Source organism: Orycteropus afer, unplaced genomic scaffold (assembly GCF_000298275.1).
Source record: "Orycteropus afer afer isolate SDZICR_OR568_19922 unplaced genomic scaffold, OryAfe1.0 scaffold00018, whole genome shotgun sequence".
In the NCBI taxonomy this organism is placed as follows: Eukaryota; Metazoa; Chordata; class Mammalia; order Tubulidentata; family Orycteropodidae; genus Orycteropus; species Orycteropus afer.
The window spans coordinates 2,035,928-2,054,180 of NW_006921605.1; the positions used below are offsets into that span (position 1 = coordinate 2,035,928).

The 18,253-nt window shown below is 61.7% G+C and overlaps 2 protein-coding genes across 2 annotated transcripts in view; one reads left to right on the top strand and one right to left on the bottom strand.

The window, feature by feature from the left end:
• AATK (apoptosis associated tyrosine kinase) overlaps positions 1-4,535 on the top strand; it is a 29,918-nt gene extending 25,383 nt beyond the window's left edge. The window contains exons 16-19 of the mRNA XM_007959818.2: positions 3-2,196; positions 2,287-2,437; positions 2,528-2,740; positions 4,483-4,535. Of these exons, the coding sequence (XP_007958009.2) occupies positions 3-2,196; positions 2,287-2,437; positions 2,528-2,740; positions 4,483-4,535 (2,611 nt within the window). The remainder of the gene's footprint in view (positions 1-2; positions 2,197-2,286; positions 2,438-2,527; positions 2,741-4,482) is intronic.
• Positions 4,536-5,717: 1,182 nt separating this feature from the next.
• The window catches only part of BAIAP2 (BAR/IMD domain containing adaptor protein 2), a 54,339-nt gene continuing 41,803 nt past the window's right edge, over positions 5,718-18,253 (bottom strand). The window contains exons 10-13 of the mRNA XM_007959590.2: positions 13,937-14,005; positions 13,200-13,362; positions 12,770-12,804; positions 5,718-5,787 (exon numbers count right to left, since the gene is read on the bottom strand). Of these exons, the coding sequence (XP_007957781.2) occupies positions 5,718-5,787; positions 12,770-12,804; positions 13,200-13,362; positions 13,937-14,005 (337 nt within the window). The remainder of the gene's footprint in view (positions 5,788-12,769; positions 12,805-13,199; positions 13,363-13,936; positions 14,006-18,253) is intronic.

Sequence of the window (18,253 nt, forward strand, 5' to 3'; positions counted from 1 at the left end):
AGCCCGGGCCACGCCGCGCGCTTACAGGCGCTGTGCGCCCCTGACGCCGCGCCGCCCGGCGTGGTGCCGGTGCTCAGCGCGCACAGCCCGTCGGTGGGCAGCGAGTACTTCATCCGTCTGGAGGAGCCCACCGCTGGCCACGACCCCGACTGCGCAGGCTGTGTCCGCAGCCCGCTGGCTGCGTGCGACGACGATGACTCGGACGGCAGCGCCGCCGCCTCGCTGGCCATGGAGCCGCTGCTGGGGCGTGCGCCCCCCGCCGGCGGCCCCTGGGGCCTGTGCGACTACTACCCGCGCAGGGGCTGCGCCCGCGTCCCTGCCGACTCGTCGCGCTCGCCGTCGCCCCAGGACCCGATGCTGGCGGAGTCCAGCTCCCAGGAGGCAGACTGGGGCGCGGCCGCCTTCTGCCCGGGCTTCTTCGAGGATCCGTTGTGCGTCTCACCCTCGGGGAGCTCTGGGGCCCGGCCATCGCCGGGCGGGGAGGACCCCGGGGAGGCTGAAGCGCGCAGGGTCGCCCAGCACAGACACTGGCGCTCCAACGTGTCGGCCAACAACAACAGCCGCCGGAGCTGCGGCGCAGACGCATCGTGGGGCCTGGGCTGCGCCGACGGCTGCCCTGGCGCCGAGCAGAGCCTCCTAGCCCATGCTGAGCCCGGCGGCCTCCTGGCCCAGGAGGAGCTCGGGGAGCCTCTCCTTGGGCCGCAGACGGCTTCCTCTGATCAGGATCCAGACCGCTGCCTCAGTCTCCCCCATCTCTGTTCCGCTGAGGGCCTGGCACCTGGCACCATCACGTCTCCCTGGGCCGAGGCAGCCCTGAGTGAGGGCAACAAGCCGGAGGCAGAGCCCAGGCTTGCAGCAGAGGCCGGGGCCTCCCACGGACCCCAACCGCCTCCGCCTTCCGTGCCCTCCCCCTCCCAGGAGGGAACCCCACTTCCGGCACAGGAGGCTCCTCCCACTCTGCCCGCTTTGCCCACACCTGCTGCTGGCGACTGGGCCACTGTCACCCAACTGACAGTGACCCCTGACAGTGGCAGCAGCCCCCCTGAGCCCGAAGTGCTGGGGAGTGAGGACGAGGACACAACCGAGGCCACTTCGGGTGACTTCACAGACTTGTCCAGTGACGGGCCACGGCCTGAGAAGCTGGACGGGGCCCCAGCCTTCCGCTCCCTGCAGAAGCAGGTGGGGACCCCTGACTCCCTGGACTCTCTCGACATCCCATCTTCAGCCAGCGACGGTGGCTGTGAAGTCCTAAGCCCATCGGTCACTGGCACCCCTGGTGGGCAGCCCCGGGCCCTGGACAGCGGCTATGACACAGAGAACTATGAGTCCCCAGAGTTCGTGTTCAAGGAGGCACTGGAGGTGCGGGAGCCCGAAGCCTTCGGGGAGCTGGCCTCCGAGGCCCCCCTGGGTGGCGGCCTGAACGAGAAGAACCCCTATCGAGACTCGGCCTACTTCTCAGACCTGGACACGGAGCCTGAGCCCCCCACCGGCGCCGACGAGAAGCTTAGCTGCGCTGTCTGTGCCCCTGCACTGGAGCCGGGACCGGAGAGCCCACAGAGCCTCTCACCCCAGTCTGGGCCCAGCTGCCCCAGGCCTGGGCTTCCCGAGGAGGAGCAGGGCCCCGGCCCCAGGGAGGCGTCCCTGCCGCCGTTGCCCGAGGAGAGGTCATCCCCGGAGCCCAGTGCCTGTCTCGAGCTCCAAGGCCCAGCCGAGGCACCGCCCTCCCCCAGCCCTGGCCGCTCCAAGTCTTTCCTGCTGACCCCGGTCCCACCAGGCTCGGAGAGTGACCTTCCTGAGCCCAAGGGGTCCCTGCCGGAGCGGACAGAGGTGAGCGGCAGCCCGGGGGCACCAGGCCGGGAGCTGGCAGCAGGTCTGGGAATGCCAAGAGCCCCGCTGTGCTTGGCCCTGCCGGGCCTGGTGCCTGAAGGCCGGCCAGAGGAGGAGGACGAGGACAGTGAGGACAGTGACGAGTCAGACGAGGAGCTGTGCTGCTACAGCATCCAGGAGCCCAGCGAGGAGAGCGAGGAGGAGGTGCCGCCGGTCCCCGTGGTGGTGGCCGAGCGCCAGAGCGCCCGCAACCTCAGGAGCTTGCTCAAGATGCCCAGCCTCCTGTCGGAGGCCTTCTGCGAGGACCTCGAGCGCAAGAAGAAGGCCGTGTCCTTCTTCGACGACGTCACCGTCTACCTCTTCGACCAGGTGGGCCGCTCCCCTGGGGCCCCTGGGGTTAGTGGACGGGCCCAGGCGCCTATGAGGCTGCCTGAGCCACGTGCGCCCTGGTCCCTCCAGGAGAGCCCCACCCGCGAGCTCGGGGAGCCCTTCCCCGGCGCCAAGGAGGCACCCCCTGCGTTCCTGGCGGCCAGCCCAGGCTCCCCTAGCGTCCCGGGCCGGCTTCGGCGGGCCAGCGACCACACTCCCGACGGCACCGCGGCGGAAGAAGGTGGGCTGGGGGGAGGCGCGTGCGGGGCGCGGTGGGCCGGGGCGTGCGTGCGCGAGGGGCCTCGGACGCGAGTGACAGCATGGCTTGCAGGCGGTGGGCGTGAGTGGGACGACGGCTTCTCACTGACGCCGGCTGAGGTGGCCTTGGCGACGGCGCTGGGAGCGGCGGCAGAAGCGCCCACCTCGTCGGCGCTCCCCAAGCCAGCCTCGGCTGGCCCGTTCTCCCGATTCACGGTGTCGCCTGCGCCCGGGTCCCGCTTCTCCATCACGCAAGTCTCCGACTCGGATGTGGAGTCCGTGGGAGGTGGGTCCGCGCGGTGCGGCAGGTGGGCATGCCGGCCAGGGACGCAGCTGGCAGGGGGAGCGCGTCTCCCCACCCCCCCGTGCCCGACACGCTCCTTGGGGTTCTCTGCCCCCGCCCCAACGCCCCTTCCTCCACGAAGCTGCAGACCCCAGGCCTCCCCCGACTCGCCCCAGCCGGTACACTGCCTGGCGGGCAGGGCTGAGGCCCTCCCTAGAGGCCCCGGCACGCGCTGGGCCCGCCTCTGGGCGGAGCGGAGGGTCTCCGCTTTGGCCAATGGGAGAGGGGAGGAGCTGCGGGAGGGGCGGGGCCGCCCAGGGCTGCTCCGCACGGGGTGGGGGTAGGGAAGGGAGTAGGTTCCCCGCCAGCGTCCCCCACGGGTGACACCACTGCTACTAGACGGCGACCGTGTTCCTGGGCACCCCCTCCCCTTTCAGCTGTCACTCTGTTCCCCCATCTGAGCGTCATGGGGCTGGGGACACAGGCCTGCTGTAGCCAAGGTGGGGGGGGTGCTGGAGAAGGGCTCTGGGTCTCCCAGGAGCTCCAGGTGCCACGCTCCCTGACGTAACCTTCTGCTTGGCAGGCCCCGCCCGAGGTGCTGGGGTTGGCCCTACAGAGGCCTGACAGCAGGGGGACAGACCCCTCGGAGACTGCCGTTGTCAGAGCCCCTGCTGTGTCGAGCGAGTCCAGGAGAGTGACCGGAAGTGCAGCTTCTGTTCCCTTGAGCCCGCAGGCGCAGGCGGCAGAGCGCCGACTTGGACTGTGGACCGGGCGTGGGGCGCGCCTCCAGCTCCAGACTGCGCAGGGCAGGCTTGTCCCAGACACGTGGGTTTACTGCCCCTCCTGCCCTCCCACACCGCACACCTCGGGCCGTGGGCATCTGTGCGCTCCAACGTGTGCACCCCCTCCGCCCTGGCTGAGCGGCTGAAGAGCTCCCTGCTGCCCACCTGAGGCCAGGGGCCTGCCCTCGGGACGCAGGGGCACACAGCCTATTGGCTGGCTCCTACCGTCCAGACAATCCAAGGGCCCTGGACCTCGCTGGGGTGGGACCAGGTCACGTGTGGGCGTCTGTTGTCATCACCCCTCATGCACACAAGAGGAGGACCCCGGAGCTCGCCTGCCCCCCACCCTTGTCTCCCCTCCCCAGCAGGCTCTGGGGTGCCCACTGCCTGGGTCCTGCTGCTGGAGCTGGGTGTGGGGGGCCCTGGCACACAGCCAGGCAGATGGGGGCCACGTCTGTACCGTGGGGCCTGTGGCAGGTCTGGGCAGGTGGCCCCTCGGCAGTGTGGGCCACTGGTCACTGGTCTGCTGGGAGGGCTGGGCAGGACGGCGGGGGCATATTTTTATAACTGCTGTGGGCAGAGCAGGGGTGGGGAAGGTTTTAAGTTATTGTTGCCAAAGACCTATAAAGTTTATTGTGGCTTCTGGGGTGGGCGGGCCCTCTCTTTCCTTTGTGGTTTTTGTTGTTAGTTTCAGGCTTAGATGCTGGCACCATGGTTTTCTTCTTTTTTAAGAGAAATCACGCTGACGAGGGAAAGGTTTCATGCTGTGTGTTTCTGGGGGTCTGGGCAAAGCCCTGGTGGAAGGGATAGGTGGGGCCTACCGGGGCATTCCCTGATTGGGGGGCTCAAAGGAGCTCCTGAGTGTGGATGTGTGGCTGGGAGGGAGGGCGGGGCCGTGAGAGGGAGCCACCACCCTGTGCCTCCTGTGGCCCAGCCCTGTGAGCCCTGGGGTCTGCCCCGCAGGCCTCCTGCCCTGCCTGGCTCCTCTGAAGCCTGTGCCTGCCCAGGTGGAGTGAAGAGGGTGGCTCCTTGCTCCCAGCAGTGGCCTCCTTTTCTTGAGCCCAGCTCAGCCCCAGGTGGGGGATTGGGCTTTGAGGAGTAACCCCACCAGCCATCCTACTCAGCCTCCCCCTCCCCGTCACCTGGCCAGGTAGTAGCTCTGACAGGCTGGGAGGCCAACAGAGAGGGTTGGCTCTGGGGGCTGAGAATCTGAGAGAAGCAGCAATGCACCAGCTACTTGGGGACACCCGGGCCCAGAGAACCTGGGTCACCTCCCCGTCGGCTCTCACCCTGGGCCCAGCCCCTCCTGTCCTGCCCCCCCCCCCATGTACACACTCTCCTCAGTGTGGCCCTGGCTGGAGCAGCAGAGGGCAGCTGTGGGGCTAGGGGTCGTGGAGGGCCTGGGCCACTGTCTCGGGGCATCTTGGGGAGCCCCCACCCACAGCCTAGGATGTGAGAACTGCCAGGCCGCCAGCAGGGTGGAGGAAGGGCAGAGGCAAGGGGCCAGTGCCACCTGGTGTCCTCCCCACTCCGTCCTTGAAGGGCCTGTGAGGAGCGGGCTCTGTGGGCATACTCCCACCCCCCTGCCACAGACGTGGTTGGGGGCCTATGGCCCCTGTTCTGTTCTATTACCCACGAGAAAGAGTGTGGCCCTGAGAAAGCTGTGAGGAACCTGTGATTCAGCAGAGGCCCTGGCCACCGGTCACCAGCAGGAGCAGGAGGCATGACCAGAAGCCAGTCTGCCAGTGGGGCAGAAGTCTGGCAGACCCCAGGAGGGGTCCCCTCTGCTTCACCCGGGTTCATGCAGGGCCTGCCAGGGGGTGAGAGAGTTCAACCGAGCATGGTGCCCTCCTCCCAGGTCCCCAGAGGACATCCGGCATTCAGGGGAAGCCTGTTTATTGACATCAACGCAGCCAAGAGCAGGCACGGCCAGCCCCTGCAGGATAGTGCCAGACATCGGTGGGGCCAGCCTGCCCACAGGCCTGGGCCCAGCTCCGGAAGTCCAGCCCCTTTCGGCTGTGCCCCCCACAGCAGAGGGGCCAGCTGCCCGGAAGAGCCGGGATCCAGCCCGGCCCACAGTGGGGGATGTTGGGCAGGTGGGGGTGGAGTGGGAAAGAATGTTCCCCACCCGGGACACGTGTGACTGTAACAGACGCTATAGGGGTGGGCGGTACAGGCGGCAGATGAAGGCGTGGCCGTCAGCTGAGCAGGGGGGCAGACCTGTCGTTGGTCACTGTGGGCTTCAGCTGGACATTGGCGAAGGGGTTCCTGCAGAGAAAGAATTGTGTCAGGGCGGGAGGGCCACGCTGCGCTCCGGGGTCAGCCCCCCCAGACCCTGGTCTGCAGCCCTGCACAGGGCACCAGGCCAGACCAGTGGGCCCAGCTCGGAGCTCAGAGCCCCACAGCTGTCCCTCTGCCTGCTCTGTGTACTGCAGGCACCCCCCCCTCACACCAGCATCCCCTCAGGGTGGGTGGGTATAGTGGGGAGGGGCCTGCTGGGGCAGCAGATGGATGGTGACCACACGGAGCCCACATGGGTTAATTGGGCTGCCTGCCCCAAGGAGCAGCTGAGCATGGTGGTGGAGGACAACACTTGGTGGCCCCACGAGCCCAAGCTGGACAGACAGACACAGGCAGACGCATAGGGCAGCAGGCCATGCATGCGGAGAGTCCAGACACATAGACACAGGTGGACTTGGTGGATGGATACCCATGGCCCGCTGTAGGGTCTGTCCCTCCTCAGCCAGAGGCCACGTGAGATGGACGCTGAGACGCAACGAGATGACACGTGGGGGCCAGGCCTGCACAGATGCCAGGAGGTGCAAGGCAGCTCCAGAGATGATGGCAGCACGGTGACGTGCAAACTCGGCACCGACAGATGCCCAGCAAAGTGGACGGACTCTGGAGCCATTACCTGCAACGGGGCTGCCTCTGGCAGTATGCAGCCTGAATGTCCACAGGGCCGCTGTTTTCCTGTGTGCCTGGGGGAGGCACCCGGGGATGGGGGACATCGCCCTCTATCCTCGGGGACTTCGTTTCTGAAACACCTTCGTGGTGAACGTTTACGAGGCAGACAGGTGGGGAGACGGCCAGGCGGATGACTGTGGCATGCTGCAAAGCTGATTGATTCGTCACCTCTCGTGGCGGAAAGCATCACAGCACAGGGTTCAAGGCTACATTCACATCATGGGGCCCCCGGCTCCTCTTCGGATCTGGTCCCCCTCAATGCAGCTGAGGCTGCCCTGTGACCTTCTGCAGGGTTGGGGTGGCCATGCCGTGCCTGCTCCCCTTGAGGGGGCTCTAGAGTCTAGGGCACATCTTGGTGGTCCTGGTTCTCCCCACGCCCGAGGCCAAGTGGGAGGTCCTGAGGGGATTTGAGATGGGGGTAGTCTGTCTAGACCAAGCGGTGGGGGAGACCCTGGCCAGGCATCGACCAGCCTGATGCGTCTGCCTGGACCTGCCCTGTGCAGACCCACCTCACACGACTCACGGGAAGCTGCTGGTACCAGCAGCCAGGACTAGGGGCCCAGGAGCCTCTCCCACACAAGGGTCTCTGCTCTGCCCTCTCCTCCCTCTGTGTGCTGTGCTGCCCCACGGTGGACACAACTGGGGGCTGCAGACTCCATGGCACGTGGGTGCGCCAGCAGCTCAAGACTGGCCTTGGGTGTGGATGCTCCCGGTGGTGCCCCCATGAGACGGAAAGCCCATGGCATGAGGGAGAGCTCGGCACGGGAGGCCGGGTGGGGGACGGCCCTTTGGAGGGCCTCGTGGGGGTCTGAGGGGTCTAGTGTTGTGGTGACACGGCATCGGAGGCTGCTGCAGGGTCTCGGTGCTGTGTACCCCAAGGTGGACCCACGGATCCCACCATTCCTCGCCGGATAACCAGGGCCCACACAGGTCTGCCCGTGGCTGACAGAGGACCTCCATGGAGGCTTCCAAAGATAGCCTGTTGGGGGGGGTCTCCCTACCAGACAGGAGGGGATCGCTTGTTTCCTCAACCAGAGGCTCCTGACCAGGTATGTGGAAGGACAGGGCCTCTGTGCCTGGATGGGTTCCACTCTGTCTTGGTGTCTCAGGGCAGCTGGGAAAACGTTCCACCGGGGGGCGTCTTGAAGAACAGAAAGGGACTGGCTGACAGCTGTGCAGGCAGAGTTGCCCCGAGGTCCCAGAGGCTGTTCCCGGCCCCTCCTAGCCCGTCGGCGACTCCCGGAGCTGCTCAGCTGTTTGCGGACGCACCTGTCCCCATCGCCACCAGCGTCCGTCTGCCCTGTGTGTGACCGTCTCCGCGTCTGCTCTCCCTTTTTTAAGACGCCACTTGGCTGGGATGACGACTCATCCTTTTGCTGTATGAACCGTTAATTGACGACATCCGTCAGGAAACCCCTGGTCCCCCAGCAAGGCCGCGTTGCACAGGTGCCGGGGGCCGGGCTTTGGCACATCTTTGTGGGGGGCCCAATTCGTCTGTAACATGCTCCGGCACAGAGGAGGCGACCCCACGAAGCAGCTCCAGGAAGCAGCCACAGAGGCACCAGGAGGAGAGGCAGCCGGCACGCTCACGCTCGGGGCATCCAGGGTGTCTGTACTCTGTCCAGATGGGCCTCGTGGGGTGTCTCTCACCTCCATTGTAGCCTGCTCCCTGCAAACTGGAGTCTGACCCTTGCTGTCTGGCAGCTCCAACCCTGAGACCACCCAACACTGAAAGCACTCGGATTTAGACCACCAGCCATGATCATTTTCTGAACAAACTCCTTGAAGAAAAAACAGTAACTCCGAGAACAAACCAAGCCATCGCAAAGCACAGCTGGGGTTAGGGTTAGGGTTCTGATGGTGCTCCTGGAATGGGGGTGTGCAGTGAGGCTGGACGCTGATGGTGACCCGGGGACCGAGTCCCTCCGAGGGGCCTCTTCCCAACGAAGCAGAGGTCCTGAGTCTTCCCTCCCTCCCGGAACTGAGCCGAGGGGACTGCGACGGACGGACGGACAGCAGAAGGAACTGGGTGGTGATGGAGTGGTCGCTCAAACCACTTCAGGTGGCTCTGACAGCCCCGTGGGGCTCTCCCAGGCCATGCTAACTGTGCGGCGGGAACCAGGCAGGCAAAGCTGTAATGGGGCTCCCAGGGCTTCATGATGCTGCTGCGGCCCCCAGACCTCCGCCCTCGTTAGGAAATGGTCTGGCCACCCAGCCAGCAGAGGGACCCAGTGGGGTGTGGCGGTGGGGCCCCTGCGTGGCTCAATGAGACCATCTCAGAAAAGTTGAAAGGCAGGCAGGGAAAGAGGGGCCTGGGGTCAGCAGCCCTCGTCCTGCCCCACTGTTAGGGGCACATTCTAAAGAAGGTTCCAGAATTCGTATAGGAAGGCATCCCCTGGAGGGAGAGGACATGCCAAGCCAGGGCCTGCCCCGACGGCTCAGCAGAGAGACCCTCCAAGTGGCGTCACTGGGGGTGGGGGTGGGAGCCCCATCTGGGGTCAACGTGTGCCTCCTGCCAGCCATCTGAGGGCGGTGGGGAGGGCGAGTCAGCTGGAAAGGGGGAGGCGGCTGTGACAGCCCCTCCCACCACCCTGCCCCCAGGAGACCCAGGCTGACGATGGGGGGCGGCGAGTGAGCCCCAGGGCAGCCAGCTCAGCCCGGACAGGCTGCTGCAAAGGGACAGGGCGAGCCCAGCTCACTCGTCCCCGAGCCTCCTGTGGCCAGAGCAGGCGTCTCTGACCAGCTCTCACCTGGTGGACCTCAGCCACTGTGCTGTCCCCAGGACCCGACCCTGGTCTCCCCAGCCCCTGCTGGCTCTGAGCGCCCTACAGTGGTCAGTGTGAGAAGGAGTGCACGCCCCAGAGCCCAAAGCCAGTGCCGCGTGCCAGGGTGGAACAGCCCCGCCTGGCCCCCGACTGGAGCCCAAGCCCCCAGCAGAGGGAGAGAGGGAGGCCTGGCTGCCTGGCGTTGAGCGCAGGGTGCCGTGGGTGCGGGTGTGCAGGGCAGAAGCAGCCAAGTCGGAAGCCACCAGCTCCGAGACAGAACCAAGACAAATCCACTTTCCAAGCCCCAGGCAGATGAGGGCCCCTCAAGGCCTGGGCTCAGAACAGAGGCGGCGGATGGGAGCCCACCAAGGTCTGGGCTCAGAACAGAGGCAGCGGATGGGGGCTCACCGAGGCCTGGGGCTCAGAACAGAGGCGGCCTCGACAGACCCTTGGGCCTCTGCCCAGGCCCCCAGGCACCTCGGCTGCACCAGAGAGCCTGTCCAGAGCCACAGAGTGAGCACAGGGACCAGCCCACAAACCCGTGGCCACTTACTAACTAGTCAGGCTTTTCAGAGTCTGGCCACTTCCATGTCCGCGCTGCAAGGAAACACAAGGGCTCATTGGAGAGGGCCGAGGCTGTACAAGGTGGGGGCACTGGGGGCCAGTGCCTGCTGCCAGGGGAACCCAGTGCCCTGAGCTCATGGCACCAGATGCAGGGCAGAGAACTGGGCCCCTGGTGCCCCCTAGGGTGGGCTGAGCACTCAGCGACATGCCCCAGCAGGCAGGGCCTCCCGGTTCCCTCTGTCCCCAGGGTGTGGCCACCAGGGTGCCCAGCCAGAGGAGGGGGTGAAAACAGCACGGCACACACTCAGGCCGGCCAGCGCACACAGGCGCCGGGGGCACTGCATGGTCCCCCGGCCCAGCAGGGACCGGAAGGAGGTGCCTGGCCCAGCTCGGTGCGATAAATAAAACTTTTATTCAAACCATCAACTGCAGTACAGGACACAATTCAGATTAAAAAAAAAAAAAAAAAAGGAGAAAGGGTATTTTCAGCACTTTACATCTTGTACAAGGTTTGCTGTTTTGTGTCTACATTCATCCATTGAGTGTGGAATCCCCTGGATTTAAAATCTTTTAGCAACATGGACCACCACCACAAAAGGCTCTTTCCACACAGGTCCGAGTTTGGCTTGCATTTCCCCTTCAGTATAAAACAGGTCTGTCCGTGTCCCACTCTGCTTCTCATTCACCACACTCCTGGCCACAGCCAGGTCCACGGGCGGACAGGCGGGCGGGCAAAGGGAGAGCCCCCACGTCCCTGACGGCTCCCAGCGGCCGGAAGGGCTCAGCTGGCCGGTGGCCCGCTCCCGTCCCAGGGCTCCTGTTCCAGGGCTCAGTGGGTGAAGAAACAACACCAGTAGCCACTGAGTACCGTGTGCTTGTTGCTAAAGTCACCAAGACACACAAAGACGGGAGTGCTCCACGAGGGCCAGGGCAGTGCCCGCCGTTCATGCCCCGGCCGGAGGCACAGGGGTGGGTGGGTGAGGGGTGGCCTGGCCCACGCCGCCCTCCTGGGCCAGCCTCACCCACCACATGCCCTGCCCTGGGAAGGCAGGGGCCACGACGTGCGCCAAGGCCGGTTCAGAAAGTTGGGGGGGCAGCGGGTCTCGGGGTCTTTGGAATGTCCATGTGCAGCTGGGCAGTGCCTAGCTGTGGCCTCCACCCCTCGCGCCAGTGCACCACGTGAGGTAGGGAGACCCTGCGTGAGGGCGCCTATGTCCACCTCGGGCCGTGCCCTCGGGAGGTGGCAGGATGGTGCCCTGCCAGACAGGCTCCCTCACTGGGCACAGAGGCGGCGTCTTAAGCCCTTGGCACTGCCCTGGGCGGGCGGCTCCTGCCCTCGCCCACCAGCCGCCCATGCAGGGAGGGTCAGATGCAAACATAACAGTTCGTACACGGGACTCCATGCACATCGGTTTTGTTTTTCAGGAAAAAAAAAAGTCCTTTTCCTGTTTTTCATTCTTTTTTTTTTTTTAAAGAACTTTTTTTTCAAACTTTAAACTGACTCGCGACGAGCCTTAGAAAGGGTGAGTGCAGACACCGTGGGGTGCCAGGCAGGCGGGAGCCCGGTGCGGTGTCTGCTAGGGGGCTGTGGCCACATGGGGGGTAGGGGGCAGGCTGGAGCAGCACCTTGGATCCCGGGATCAGAGTCGGGTCACAACTGCAGTGGGAGAGAACAACCCGCAACAGAGCAGCGAGAGTGGAGGGCGACAACGGAGACGGGAGGCCAGAGGCCAAGGGGCTCGGGAGAGGAGGAGGAGGAGCGCAGGGGGCGGCGGCCAGCTCTCCACAGCAGCGGCTGCGCGGGCTCTGCGTCCTCACACCGTGGACACCAGCGTGCCGCTGCCGCTGTGGACGAACGACAGGACAGCTGCCAGCCGGGGCAGCAGCGCCCGGCCTCCCCCAGCACCCGAGGCAGCTCTGAGGGTCACAGGCCACACGGCTCTCGGGGCAGGGTGGGGAGACGCTGGGGGCCAGGACAGGAAGCAAGCGGAGCCCTCAGCCCGGGCTGGGTGGGCTCCAGGGGACATGGCCAGGGAAGGGGACACCCTCCATGCTGCCCTGCGGGTCAGGTAAGGGGTGTGATGGCCAAGAGAGGAGAGCGGGGCAGAGAGAGTAGGAAGCGGGGGCGATGGGCCTGCCCTCACCCAGCTGACGCAGGGTGGGGTGCCCGAGTACCCTGGTAAGGGCTTACCATTCTGCTCAGCCAGACCTGACACCTCAGGATGGGTCACCTGCCCTCAATCTTTAGAGGCAATGACGGAGTTTATACAGTCAGGGGCCCACAGAGCAGAGGTGAGGGAGTTTAGAGGGTCAGGGGCCCGTGGAGGCGGCACCGAGGGACTTTATAGGGTCAGGGGCTCATGGAGCCGGTGCTGAGGGAGTTTATAGGGTCAGGGACTCTCAGAGCCAGCACTGAGTTGATAGGGTCAGGGGCCTATGGAACTGGAGCTAGGGAGTTGATAGGGTCAGGGACCCTTGGAACCAGTGCTTATGGAATTGATAGGGTCAGGGACCCACAGAGCTGGCACTGAGGGAGTTTACAGGATCAGGAGCCTGTGGAACTGGCACTGAGAGTTTATAGGGTCAGTAGTAAGGAGAGTCAGGGACCCAAAGAGCCAGAGCTGAGGGAGTTTATGGGGTCAGGGACCCACAGAGCTAGCCTTGAGGGAGTTTAGAGAGTCAGGGGCCTGTGGAGCCGTCACTGAGGGAGTTTATAGGGTCAGGGGCCCATGGAGCCGGCGCTGAGGGAGTTCATAAGATCAGAGACCTACAGAGCTGGCGCTGAGAGAGAGTGGGCTTGGCACGCTGAGCGGGAGTTGCAGTGGCCTCTGGCCGGCCAAGGTGTGGACTCCATGGAGCAGCCTGGTGGTCCCCAGGAAAGGCCAGCCCTCTGCCCCAGAGGGGACTGCTCCTGCCCACCCACAGTGCCCAGGACAAACCCAGAAACCTCTTACCTGCTCACAGAACGGGCACCATAGTCATCCAGGCCCTGGGGAACAAAGGAGAAGCAGGTCACGGCTGGACGCAGGATCCAGGCCTCAATGCCACCAGCACTAGACAACCCGACCTCACGTGACCTCTGCGGATGCTCTGGCCAGCGGGGCCCAGTCAGCCCGCCTGCCCGGTCACAGGGCTCAGGACAAACACCCTCTCCACCTCCAGGCGCTGCTAAGAGTGGCGTCCCTGCCCTGGACCCAGCACCCGGGGAGGGCAGAGAGTGGGCTGCTGCCGGCCCACAGCCAGGTCACAGGGCCAGGGCTTCGGGCAGGGTGCCGCCTCTCAGCCTTGCACCTGCACCAGGCCCCTCCAGGAGAGGCTCACACATATGGGCCCGGGGGCGAGGGCAGCACCGGACACGGGCGGGCTCCTGGGGGAGGTGCTCACCTGGGAGAAGGCGGGCACGGCCACACTGTAGGGCCGCGGCTTGAAGGTGCCGGCCGGCTGGGCCGGGAAGGCGCGGGAGGCCGTGCCATAGTCCGGCGGTGGGAGGGCCAGGTCCTCTTTGTCCAGCAGGTTGCCTGTGCTGCTGCTTTTTCCCTGCTGCAGGCTGGGGTGGTGCAGGGTGGGCGGTGCCCTGTCAGCCGGGCCCAGGGAGCCGCCGGGCAGCCCTGCCTACGCCCCGGGAGGCCTCCTCTCACCTAGTCCCTCACAGAGCATGAGAGGCTGTGCCCAGCTCGGGAACATTCATGTGCACCCCTAGGGGCCTGTCCTGCCGCCGAGCCATACCCGGGCCTCCCTCCCTCTACCCGGGCACAGGAAAGCTTCGGCAGAAACCCCCAGAAGACCTAAGTCTTGGTGCTGAGTTTATGAAGCTGGGAGTCCTGGGAGCTCCCCATTGCCACCGCCCATTGCTCACCTTGTCCCCTAGCCCCCTGCCATCTCACACAACTCCACTGTTGGGTCCAGCCCCTCCAGGGCCCTTGGAGCCCCACTCCTGGGGGGCCCCCTGATGCTGCAGGCCCCACACCCGTCCCATGTAACAGGTGAAAGGCCCACAGCCAGGTTCGTTGTGCTGAGAGGGGGCCTGTCCACAGTGCCTAGCCTAACACCTCATCACAGCCTGTCCCCCAGCCTGGGGCCACCACCACCTGCCACCCACCCGGCCCGGATGCACTGCTCACCTCATGTGCAACCTGTCACTGACGTCACTGTCCAGGACTCGGGTGTAGGAAAAGGGGAACCAGCCCCGCCTGAAAGAGAAGCCCGCCACGTTAAGAGAGGTCCAGCTCAACTCCAGACACTGGAGTCCCTGGACTCCAAGCTGGGGCTCTCTGCTGTCTGGCCCCAAGGCCCCCAGCTCCCTGCCAGCCACATCCCTGTGCATGGAGGTGAGATGTTATCATGGAGGCCGGGGGACTCTGGCTGTACCCCCCACCTGTCCTTGTAGCCCAAGAAGGAGGTGGCCGTGAGCCCCTCTGCCCTGGAGGGCCCTGCCTGCTATGAGGCTGGCAGAACCAGGCATGGGGCTGGGAGAGAGGCCCCAGTGGAGTAAGGGGGCTGCCCCCTGAACAAGGCCGGCATTCTGGCCTTTGGTCCCATGGCCTAAGGACTTGTCTTGGGAGAGCAGCAGGGCAGCATCCAGGCACGAGGTGCCCCTTGGAGCCCCGGTTCAGCCCAGCAAAGGTCAGCGCCTGCCCTCTTGCTGGACAAGGCAGGCAAAAGCTCTGAAGCTGGTTTTGCTGCAAGGGGTCAACAACTGGGCATGGGAGGGCAGCCAGGGAGCAAATGGTGTGCGTGGTGCCTGGCCCCGGGCAACCATGTCCAGTGGCCGTGATGAGGCGTCTCTGGCAACAGGTTAAGTTACGCCTTGAAGGTACGACGTGACAGAATGCCTTCTGGAACTCAAGGACAAGGTGAGGGAACGTGCAGGAGAGCCGTGGAGGCGGCAGGGAGGTTTCCGAGCAAGGCCGGTGGGCAGCCCCAATCTGCCGGTCAGCACCTGGGCGGCTCTTGGCCAGCACTGTGGCCTCCCCTCGCCTTGACTTCCCCACCAGCAAGGTGGGCCAAGGCCTGCTTCTGGAGGGTAATGCTGACATGGAGCAGGCCCCCTGGGCTCCCGACCTAACCAACACGCACTCCAGGACGGGCATCCGTCTGTGAGAGGAGCAGGTTCAAGGAGGTGGTGCAGGCGATGGGCAGAGGGCTCCAGAGCTGCGACGGATCCTGGCTAGCATGGTCTAGGGCTCTGGGGGCTGACGGGCACTTGGCAGTGACTGAGAGCACATGCAAATCACCACTGTTTATACCACGGACACTTGGACCCACACACCCAGTGGAACCCGCAGTGTGTAAGGATATGCTGACTCACGCCCAATGGGGCCTGCCGTGTCTGATAAGGAAGCTCGGACCCACACATCCAACAGGATCTGCTATGTGTAAGGACACTAGGAACCACACACCCAGTGGGGCCTACCGTGTATAAGGACACTCAGACCCACACGGCCAGCAGGACCTGCCATGTCTGCTAAGGTGCAGGCGTGGAGTGGACCCGTGCCCTGGGCCTGCTAAGGGGCGTGGAAAATGAACTGATGGGGAGGTCTGTGCCCATAAGACACCCTTGTGTCATGTGTCTGTACCACGAGAGCACGTCATGTCACGGTCACCTCTCAGTCACTGGCTCACCCGGACGGAGTTCCCGGGTAAGGCCCACAATGGGATTGACTGCCGACTGACAGGTTAGACGTTCGAGTCCCCCACCCCTGCAAACCCTGTGTGTGCTGACATGCGTGGGGCTGCTGTGAGTCAGTGCCGACTCCAGGGCACCTGCTCAGACTGCCCATGAAGTCCCCACAAACGCCACTGAACCAGCCCTGCCCACCCTCCTGGGGGGATCCAGCCCTCTGCAGGGGCCACAAACCACAGTGAGCATTTTCAGCAAACGGGTGGGGTGGGCCTATCCACAGGAGACCGCCAATGAGGACGGCCGTTCCCGCAAACTCTGTCTAAAGAAGAGCCTGTGACTTCCGGTAAGATGGAGGACTAGGCAGACAAGCGCCACAGACCCACCTCAACAAAGGAAAGAAAAACCAGTCGACAGAGATACAGAAGATAACCCTGGAGCCCTGAGCTTTGAAAGGAAGGATACAGAAGTGGATTAGGCACCAACTAGTGGAAAAACCTGAAGGAAAACAGTGAGTACAGAGACGGTCGGAGCTGCAGACTGTCAGCTACTCTGCTAGGACCAACAGCCTGAATATTTCCAAGTGGTGCTGGGACCTGAGAATTGACCTAAAGATCAGCCCTGGTCACCAAGGGCTGCAGGGATGACTGCTCTGGTGGCCTATGACCAGGAAGGGAAACAGCAAGGAGGGAGACAACCTGAGTTGTGGACTTTCTGCTGTCCGGAGGGTGCAGCCATTTTAATTGTTTACACGCGGTAGCCATTTTGGATATTTAAAGTGATGGAGGGTGCAGCCATTTTGAATGTTTACAAGTGGTGGCCATTTTGGATTTTAAAGTGATAGCATCCTCATTTGGATTCCAGAGACCTAAGAATAGGCTCTGTTTGCCAAAGTCGGCAGGGACGTATGAGAGATTGACAACAGTAAAGGAGACAGGTGGTGAGTGTGTAAGTGCTGTCAACTAGTGAACAGGGGAGCACAGTACCCTGCTTCTGTAGATAACATACAAAGAAAACAAAAACTGTGGGCAAGTCACTCCCACATACAATCACCAATTAAACATCAACACAAAAACGTCACAATGCCACGGAGACAACAGCATCACAGTCCACACAAAGAAGCAAGATAAAGCAGCAGAAACAAGGGGCCAAGATACAGACCCAAAACACATCCCCGAGGAAGACGCAGCACTGGAACTCCCTGATAAGGATTCAAAAGAATTATATTTAGATATAGTCGATAAATTGAGAGACAGATCAAGGAAAACACAGAGAAAACCCTACAACAATTTCGAAAGACAATACAAGAACAAAATGACAATATAAATGAAAAATTAGAAATGATACAAAATCTACTGACAGAAATCCAGAAGATTAATACTAAATTTTCAGAAATAGGTAAGACATTGAATGGGCAAAGGAGCAGAATTGAATCGATGGAAGACAGAATTAGGGAGATTGAAGGCAGATACCTGAACACGTCTTTGGAAGGAATAAATCAGAAAAAAGATCAAAACAAAATGAAGAAAGCCTAAGGTTCATGTGGGATACCATCAAAAGGACTAATCTATGTGTTGTCGGAATTCTAAAACAGGAAGAGACAAATAAAACCACAGAGAAAACTGTCAAAGATTTGTTGGAAGAGAATTTTTCTGGTGTGGTGAAGATGAGAATATATCCATTCAGGAAGTCCAATGAACCCCAAACAGGATAGACCCAAAAGAAAATTAGCAAGACATATCATCATCAAACTCACCAAAACCAAAGACAAAGAAAGAATCATGTGAGCAGCATGGGAAAATAGAAAAGTTACCTACAAGGGGCAACCAATAAGACTAAGCTTGGATTTCTTGGCAGAAACTATGCAGGCGAGAACACAATGGGATGGTATATATAAAACCCTGAAAGAGAAAAATTTCCAACCAAGAATTATGCACCCAGCAAAACTGTCCCTCCAATATGAATTAAGACAATTCCAGATAAGCAGAAATTAAGGGAATTTGTTAAAACCAGACCAACCTTATAAGAGATGCTACAGGGAGCCTTTTGGACAGAGAAGCAACAACAGCCAACAACACCTGACCATTAACACACATGATGATATAACCCAGAAACCAACCCAGCTATGGACGTATCCAAAGTCAATAAGCCTGCAAGATTGTAAACAGGGAACCAGAGACACCAACCAACAAATGAGGACAACTACAAACCAAAAAGAGGGAAAAAACTGTGTCATTACAGAACTTCTATATGGTAGGCAAGTCAAGACAACTACAAGACAGAACAGACTGTTCTAAACTTGGGAAGAAAATTATAAATCACAGGGTAACCTCAAAGAAAAATGATAAACGTTCACATCAAAAAAGAGGACCAGCACAAATATTCAGCAAATAGTAAAACAGCAGCAATGAAGGAAGTGGTAACACGATTCATAAACAAAACGAGCTCAGCACAGAAAATTACATGGAACAAAGAAATCGACAGGACAAGAAAGCACCTAACAAAAATGACACAACAAGTTCATATTTGCCAATAATTACATATCTGGCACGGGACTTAGAGCTGAGATTTATAGCAGAAGAGTGGATGACCAAACTATGGTACATACACATACTAGAATGCTACGCAGCACTAAAGAATAACGTAGAGTCTGCAAACACTGCATAATACGGATGAACTTGGAGGACATTATGCTGAGTGAAGTAAGTCAATCAGAGAAGAACAAATATAGTATTAGTCTGTTGTTGTGGAGAGTCAAGGAAAGGTTTATATATGGAGGGAAACTTTCTTTGTTGCTTGCCAGGGGTGGGAGGGGAGG